Here is a 9,401-nt window from a genome sequence, read left to right on the forward strand (position 1 = left end):
TAGTTGAGTGAGAGAAGAGAGATCTCTTTCCGTTGAGGAAGGAGAGAATTACGCAGCAATTCGAATTTAATGTTGACAGAATCACACGCAGATCTGGTGCCTTCATTTTAGCGCGTTTTTATGGCAAAATCTATCTATTTTTGGATTGGTATATAATTTGTAGTAAAAGTGTGGACTACACGGATTAATAACAAATTATGAACATTTTTGGTAATAAGATTTGATATATGGTATAGATAGGTAAAAATCCCTCTTTTTATTAGCCAAGAGATCATGTTTGATTAAGAGTAAATTATCTGGTTTGGTACAAACATAAAATAAAAAGGCAGCCCGGTGAACTAAGCTCCCGCTGTACGCAACCTTACCCTGCATTTCTGCAAGAGGCTGTTTCTACGGCTCGAACCCGTGACCTCCTGGTCACATGAAGGATAAGTCTTTTTACTACTTTCTAATTAAGTTAGTCCAAACATTTAGGAGTCTTAGTTAAATACCAAACTTGAACAGGAAAATGAATGTGATGTACTTTGCAAGATATCAAACAACTTTTAATTTGTATTACAAATCCAGTGAACTCTGTTGAAAAATAATGAGGTAGTGCGAAAGAATTAATGTTGTATACATTCCCTCTTTTCCTTGTACGTGGTCTCTTGAACTTCCATCCATTTAAGCAGATCCAAGGAAATTCTTGAACCAGTTCACAGAATTCTTAGGATATCTCTTGAGGTTATCCTTGTAATCCACATAATAAAGACCAAACCTCGACGAAAATCCAGCTGCCCATTCCCAGTTATCCATCAGAGACCACACGAAGTATCCTTTCACGTTGCAGCCATCTTCTCTGCATATTCAGCAAAATATTAAACATATCCTTCCATAGTAAACGATAAATAAGTAGTGTTTTATGTTTGTTGGCCAAGTTGTAGCCAGTATCGATGCTATTTGAATAACTTACTTGATAGCAGCTAACAGGTTAGTAAGATATTCATTGTGATATTTGATCCTTTTTGTATCCTTGAGAGCATCTTGTCTCGATACTAATGCATTATTTGAATCATCCATTCCTGTAACAGTCGCAAGCAAAGGATTCTTGTTTCATGATAATTAACAAAAGGGAAATGACATAAAAATGTCATGAAATGACATGGTTTAGTAGCTGCATTGCTGATTTAAAGACTTACCATTTTCAGTGATTATGATTAGAGGGTTCCCATACTTTTGCTTTATGTAGTTCATTAAGCTTCTGATTCCCTGAGGTACTATGTACAACCATATGGAACTTGCCTGCAAGTAAAAATTATCGGTGATATCAATTCTCATAACTGCAGTAATTAAATTAAAGCTTCTTTTTCTGGTGACCTGAAAATGGTCAATTGAATGAAATTACATACCCTTTCTGCTATCGGCGTTAATCCTTTGAATGCTGCAAGATACAAAATCATGGCGAAAACGCTTAGTTCTTAATGTAGAATGAGTCTCATAAATGAGGTATTGAGTAAATAGAGAAGGCGTTAATGACATACGGAGGGTAATGGCACCAGAGTCTGCGAGGGAGTCATTGAGCAGAACACCGATTATGTTGGTTTTGTTCTTGCTGGCATACCATGTAGTATAATGATTTATGCCTATGAAATCATAGGAACCTTTCACAAGAGCAGATTCAGCTGGTGAAAATTTTGGCAACCGGCTTCCCACTCTATTTACCATTGAACTTGGATACCTTCCAAGCATTATAGGTTCAAGATACCTGAATTCAGTTACAAATCATTTAACTATCAAATTAAGTCTCATATTGAATATTCCAGGACATGTTTTAACAAATTGGGCGCGAAAAATGAGTAGCATTTCGACGGCTACAACAAAATCATTACCAGTCTAAGTTAAACTCAATGGCCCTCTGTGTTGCTTCAATGTCATCTTTGGAGTTTGTCAAAGGTTCATACCAAAAGGTATCTAGTGATATCCCAATTGATCCATGCTGTATAGGCTGCAACAGCAAATGATCACAAACATTAATATTATCTTTTTTAAACACAATGAAATTTATTGCTTCCTTTCACTTATCAAAAAACTTTACATTGTACTTTCTCTTGTAAATGTCAACAACACTTGCATGAGCAAGTAGTAGATTATGAGTAACAATGTAAGGTTCAGTTGCAGAGTTGCCAGCCCTGCAAAAAATTTTGAGAAGGATGGAACATCGCCCGGGCGCTTGAAGCCCTACATCAAATCCTTGAATGGCAACAGTATGTGGCTCATTGATAGTGATCCAGTTCTTCACTCTATCACCAAATTTCTGGAAGCACGTCTCCGCGTATATTGCAAAATCTTTTCTGTTTAAATGACCTTAAAATGTCACATAACACAAATCCAGACAAAGATTAAACAGTTAAGTTGGAATAACATGTACTGAACTTAATTACATGATTTGTGGGCTGAGCCATCCATTGTACTTGTCTTCTAGAGCTTGAGGAAGGTCCCAATGGTATAGTGTTACATATGGTTGAATTCCTGAGGATTAACATACATTAACTGTAACAAACAGTTTATATTTGATGTAAGAAATTTTGACATAAATGCTGAAATAAATGTATAGTATCTAAAGATAGAAGAGTAGGAATGTCAACTGTACCATTAGCTAGTAGAGCATTGATCAACTTATTGTAGTGATCAACTCCAGCCTGATTGATTTCTCCACTTCCATCTGATAATAATTAGAAAGTTAGAGTTAATTATGTTAGAATTTGGACTTAATTGGTTTATAGCATGAAAAAGGACAGTGGTCTCACACAAGTCGATAAAATTTAAGGTGTTATCCTAATTTAATTATATGTTGCAAAATAATGATTATATTATAGTTACAACATAATATATAGGGAAGTGCCCAAATAGCTGTTTGTAGAACCCTTCTCTAAAAAATAGTCGAAATTTACTAAAAATTTTACGTATAACAACCTCAAAATCAATTTCAGACTCTCTACTCTGAAGTTGAAATCGCAGGTCTGAAATTTCAAAATTTTGACCTTCAGTTCCGAAGTGTAGATGAAGGAATCTGAAATTAAGCTCATTTTGATATGGCTAAACTTTCAATAGTTTGTCAAAGCTGACTATATTTTTTTAAAGGAAAAATGACACTGTATAGTCGCTCTTAAAATAATAGTCGAAAAATGTATATTTGTTGTATATATATACATTTTGTATGTTATGTACAAAAATTATACAAATTTTATACACTTTTTCGGCTAACAAATGTAAATAGTTTCTTGCGCGGGTTAAAAGTGAAAAATGCCCTTTTTTTTAAATAGAAGTGCTCAAAGCGGCTATTTACATCAAGTAGGCAAGTAAGAAAAAAGTTAAAATAGCACGGTTTAGCCAGTTTTCGGACTGGTCATTAAAAAATAGCCAGCGTTTGTCAAGTCATTGAAAAATAGCCACTATTTTGCTGCAACAAAGACCGGTCTGACATAATATACTAGAGCTCGGTGTACCTGTGTATGAACTTTCAGTATATTATGCTGGACCGGTATACTTTGTTGGCTCCAATAAAATATATTATACTGGAATTTCAGTATATTATGCTAGAGTATTTTTCGGATTTTAAACAATGTTTTCGTTCAAATTTATCTTTACTTGAAAAGTGGCTAAATTTCGATAACTTTTAAAACTATGGCTATTTTTAGATGACCACTTGTAAATCTAGCTATTTTTGAATTCCTCCCAAGAAAAAGGGAAAGAAGCTTTACTAGGGAATATTCTGGTCCAAGCAATAGAAAATCTATAAGCATCCATTCCCATATCCTTCATAAGCTGTATATCTTCCTGTTAGAAAAATAGAGTATTGGAATTATTTGATGGTTTATAATTTTGATATAAAGAAAGGAAGTATGGAAAGCGTTACTGTAATATAGTGTTTATAAATATGAATAGATTTACCGGGTACTTGTGATATTGATCCACGGCTACATCACCATTGCTAAAATCAAGTACTTTACCTACAAATCCATCCAAATTAGCAGTAATATTTACTGGTTAAGTAGGCATTTGGGCATAAAAATTATAATTTTTGAAAAAAAATAGCATTTGGAGTTAAAGTGAAAAGTGGTATTTGAAATTTGAAATTATGTTTGGACATGCATTTGACTTGATAAATTATTACAGCTCATAAGTGGAGAAAAAATTATTTCCGAAAAATTTGGTTTTTGAAAAGCCTATTTTCGAAAAATCTCCAAAAATTTACAAATTTTTATGGACAAACACATTTTTGAAAAAAAAAAATTATGAACAAACGAGTCTTAAGTCTCATTTTGTTAAACAAAATCATCAATAGACAATATTTGTAAAGTTTTACCAAAAGAATGAGAAAATTTATCCCATATGGTTGGACCTCTTCCATCCTCCTTTACAGCCCCTTCAAACTGCAATATTATGTCACGAGCAATGAGTTATAACATATAAGTGTGAATTGTTATGACAAGCTAGTAACACATAAATTATAAAGCACTACATAGATCCTATTTTATGTAGCACTATTACCATTTAGAGCATTGAATAATTTTTTCTTTGATTTACGATCTCTTAAATATTCTTAGATATTTTTAATTAGTAAAAAATTTGATATAGTAGCTTGATAGAGTTTCTAAGTATGCAAATTTTATTCAAGAAAGTTGAGGACTCTATATCGAAGTTGACACTAAAAATCAGATGCATTGGCCAATCACATTTTTTTTCTTTTTCATCATTTGGGACGGGTGGAGTTCAATTTAATAAAATTAGGAGAAGATTATATGGTAAAAATAGCACGGGCTAGCCAGTTTTCGGATTGGTTATTGAAAAATAGCCATTATTTTGCTGCAACACGGAAAGTTCCAGCATAATATACTGGAGATCGGTGCACCTATGCACGAGCTTCCAGCATATTATGCTGGAACTCCAACACGCGGAAAGTTCCAGCATAATATACTGGAGATTGGAACACCTGTGTATGAACTTCCAGCATATTATGTTGGACCGGTATATTATATTGGAGTTCCAGTATTCTCTTGATTATATGTTATGATCAAGCTTATATCGAGATATAAACATAAAGTCCATTGTAATTTTAGGCCCCTCAACCTTAACATTTGAATTATCTCATCGACTTTAGTTAGGTTATAATGATGAGTCATGGAAAAATCAAAAACTACAAGAAAAAGCCCAGCAGGAAATTGGAAAAAAATACCTATTCTCTTTCTTAATTTTCATAATTAAATGTATAGCAACTTTTGATTTTGTAATTTTAACTTGTCTCTAAGTTATTATACTTTCATATACTTAGATACAGATATACACCTATTTTCCAAAACTAAAAACAACACACCTTTGTAAAGTAAAAATATTATTAAGAGAATATTTGGGTAGAATTGTCATTGCAAAATGAGGTTAAGTGCATGATTTTGAAATATAAAGGGATGTATCTACAGCTTTGGTATATTACATGGGTGTGCAGTGTAATTTACTTTTGATTTACTCGACAACCTTAGTGAGCTGTTTGATACGTAGCATAAAGATAAAGTAACCCAATCGAGAAAATGTAAAGATGCTTAGTAAAATTTCCTAGTTTCTTGACGCAATGAGCTCTCTCCCTCATCAACTAACGGATTCTGTTGAGATATTGACCGAACCAAGTTTTATTGATGCTTTCATTTTCTGTATTTATTTTTAGTTTTACTTTTGTTCAGTTTCTTCTTCTATTTAATTAGGAATATTTATTATCTATAACAATAAAGTCACACCATTGGAGATATTTCATATTTATGAGAGAAGTTACGATAGCCTATATAGTGTAATCATATACTACACGTTTATCTAATTAAGGCTCCAAAGTTTTTTTTCTTTCCTTTTCCTTATACCATTTTTGAACTTTGTTACCTACTTAATGCGGATCTTTTGGCTAAGTGGTAGAAAAAAAACAAAAGGAAAAATAAAGAGATTCTAGTAGAAAATGACGTTCAATTAAAACATCAATTGTATTAATAAAGAAAAGATGGTAAGGACAGAGATTGCTAGCTTTTACACTTCTATATACCAAAATACCAAACTAATAGTTGAAGTAAAGAATGGACTGAAAGCTCCAATAAACCCTGATTTTTATCAAAGTAAATGTATTATGATCAAACCTCCTTATGACTCCCTCGTTGTTCTGGATTTCTTGGGTTGTTTATTATATATTATAAAGATTAGTTTTCTGTTATAGTAAATAAATATTATATAGCGATAATGTTATAAAAATATCTCATTGTATTAATATTGCTTTATTAAATAGAGAAAGTAATCTTAAAGCCATGAAAAGAAGATCTTAGAAACTATTGTTTGTTGCCTTGGACTAATAAAGGAGAATAAGAAAAGATGAAAGAAACTAAATTAATTAATTATTTAATTAATTAATCGTGGTTCTGGAAAAGGATAATAAAATATGAAGAAAGAGACTAAACTAATTAATTAATCGTGGTTCTGGAAAAGGATAATAAAATATGAAGAAAGAAAAAGAATATAAAAAATTATAATGAATGGATATAGAATGAGTGATTCACATGCATGTGAAGAGAAGGAGACAAACCTGGTAAGCAGAAGAAGCAGTCCCAAAAACAAAACCCTTTGGAAAGTTATTTCTGCTAATATTCTGTGCTGAATATGTATGAAACTCAAGAACAAAGACCATAAGTATTGCCCAAAGAGCAATGTCTCTCTTCTTTAACATAGTTTCTTTTCTCTTCTTTTTTGGCCTTTGGAGATGGAGAAGCTTTCTAAGTATATTTCAAGGGGTTTATCAATTCTATATTTTGGAATGTGATTATTATTACTTGTGTTGTGTATTTATAAAGGCTCACAAAAGGAATGGATAAAGTATTTTTTTTTAAAATAAAAATAAAGAGGAGGATGTTGGTTGTTGAGTGAAGCAAAAAATGGTGGTCCGACTACTAATGAGAAAGGGAAAGAGAAGATAACTTTTTTTGTTTAATAAGAGAATTCTTTTTTAGTACTTGTTAATTTAGCTTCTTCTTCTTTTTTTTTTTTTTTTTTTTTTTTTTGTGGCTTGGGGAATGGGGGTGCGTTAATGGGCATGATGATTGGTCGTTTCCACACTTATATGGGTATGGAGGTTGGAGGAGAAGAGGAGGGGGGGGGAGGTGATAATGGGGAAGGTGGTGGGGTATTTCTTGAAATATAAAAATCTGTTTCATCATCCATTATGAATGCAAATTTAGTTAAGAGTTTGATTTATGTAAACCAAGAGTTTAAAACTCCAAAAATTTATTTTTTAAAATTTTCGCTTAAATTACTCATAAAACTTCAAAACAATCTAAAATTATATATATTCATATTCAAACATAACTCAAAATTTTAAATACCATTTTCACTTGAATTTTTTTTATCATTTTTTGAAATTTTACAATTCTTATGCCCAAACGCCCACTAAAGAGAATAATACTTTAGGTTATGATCCAAAAATGTGGAAATTTCTTTAATAATATTATCTTGAGTTGTATATAAATTAAACTTAATTAGTTATAAATGAGCTAGTTGCTATATATGCCATGGACCCATGTGCAGTTTTATCAAAAAAGTATTGTGAACAGTTAAATTTGAACAATTTCTGACACACAACAGAATTTTATGGGGTATATCTACATGACAATAAGAATTGTACTTACAAGGAAAGGTATGTATATGAACACCAATTTCCTTTTTTATTTGTTTTAATTAACTTGTCTAATACAATATCATGAGGAAGCAGACAATATAAAGATTTTTTATTCCCCAAAAATTAGTTAGAAAATTGTTATAGATGTGGGGTGTGTTTGGTTTCCATTTTTTTCGTGTTTGGTTGGCCTAAATATTTTGGAAAATATTTTCCTCATGAATTCATTTTCCTTCAATTAGAGGAAAATATTTTCCCTATGAAGAGCAGAAAAAATATTTTTCAAAACTCTTTTCCAACATTCCCCCATTTCTCATCCCCAACAACCCCTACCAGCTCACCCCCACCTCACCCCCATATCCCCACCCTAACCCCAACCCACCTACGCCCCACTCCTACCTATCCCTACCCTAATAGTAATTTCTTTTCATGTTGTAGATATAGTATTTTTTTTTCATTTCAACAAATAAGTATTTTCTTTTCACGATAAAAAAATGTACTTTTTTTTCATTTTAACAAAAAATAATTTCTTTTCATAAAAAATATTTTCTTTCATTTCAAAATGATGTAGTAAAAAGTATTTTGTTTTATTGCAACAAAAAGAATATTCTCATGTTGTAGAAATAGTACTTCTTTTTCAACCAAAGAAAAGAGTACTTTTTTTTTAAAGTTGTGGAGCACAAATTTTAACATTTGTTTTGTGTAAAAAAGTAAGGCACCACATTAGTTCTTTTGAGTTTGTGTGAATTTTTAAAAGAATAATTAAATTCTTGAAAGAAAATAGAGTCATGAAAATGTTGGGTATTTGGGGGAGGGGGAGTGGAGAGCACAGAAAACATGGGGACCTTGGGGAATGGGGAGAGGAGAGTAGCATAAAAATTATTTTCTACTCTCTAACAAAACACTAGAAAGTATTTTCTGAAAAATAAAAATTTCACTCACCAACCAAACAAGAAAAAATAAGTGATAAAACTATTCGTTTTCCAAGACAAATATTTTCTTTCGTACCAAACACACTCACCGATTAAGAATGCAACCATTTCAGGGATATTTGTGGATTTTGCCGTGACCTTTTTATTTTATTTTAATCCAAATTAAGTCTAATTAGCAATTCTTACTATTATGATTATCCAATCCAAGAAAAAATCACTTATATTCTTTTGCCACAAATAGTAATCTATCAGCGTGTCCATTTAAATCTCTATATTTAATAAACCCTTGTATTCCTATTATTTATCAAGTGTAAATAAAGATAATAATTTTGACATTTTTCAAAGCTAATAATGAGGCTGTTGTTGAAAAAGCATGTCATGTTCCATTAATTAGCATATTATATCCTAGATTTTCTCGACAAGTGCATGTTTGAGCATTAACTTGTATACTATTAGCAATAAGTAAATGCATGAATTCAACAAATCATATCTACTGAATACACCTAAACAAGTTTTAGAAACAGTCATCTTATAGAATTATATTGCGAATTGGATTATATTTCTTGCTCAATGAATTGTTCATTTGGGGATTATTTCTTAGCTAACTTTAAATTGTATTTTATGGACCTTTTTTTCAAGAAAAAAAATAAAGAAATATCGTAAGCCATGAGGATGAATGTGAATATACAGACCATATTGGCTGGAGAAAATAGAAATTGTGGCTCTTCGTGGAAAGCAATGATTATGTAGTTTACTGTAATGTTCAATCAGCTGTGGAAAACAAAACATTACTT

General features: G+C 31.5%; 1 protein-coding gene across 1 annotated transcript; it reads right to left on the bottom strand.

Annotated features, from left to right (window-relative positions):
* Positions 1-496: 496 nt before the first annotated feature.
* Positions 497-6,985, bottom strand: LOC104248378 (beta-glucosidase 40-like). Its single transcript, XM_009804631.2, has 13 exons — positions 6,593-6,985; positions 4,346-4,412; positions 3,931-3,989; positions 3,741-3,816; positions 2,630-2,701; positions 2,421-2,508; positions 2,075-2,330; positions 1,869-1,984; positions 1,521-1,744; positions 1,389-1,420; positions 1,179-1,281; positions 953-1,061; positions 497-838 (listed from the first exon to the last, which is right to left on the bottom strand). Exons 1-13 carry the CDS (start codon positions 6,731-6,733, stop codon positions 664-666), a joined length of 1,518 nt encoding a protein of 505 aa, XP_009802933.1. The 5' UTR covers positions 6,734-6,985; the 3' UTR covers positions 497-663.
* Positions 6,986-9,401: the final 2,416 nt, after the last annotated feature.

The sequence above is a fragment of the Nicotiana sylvestris genome, chromosome 11, assembly GCF_000393655.2.
Source record: "Nicotiana sylvestris chromosome 11, ASM39365v2, whole genome shotgun sequence".
In the NCBI taxonomy this organism is placed as follows: Eukaryota; Viridiplantae; Streptophyta; class Magnoliopsida; order Solanales; family Solanaceae; genus Nicotiana; species Nicotiana sylvestris.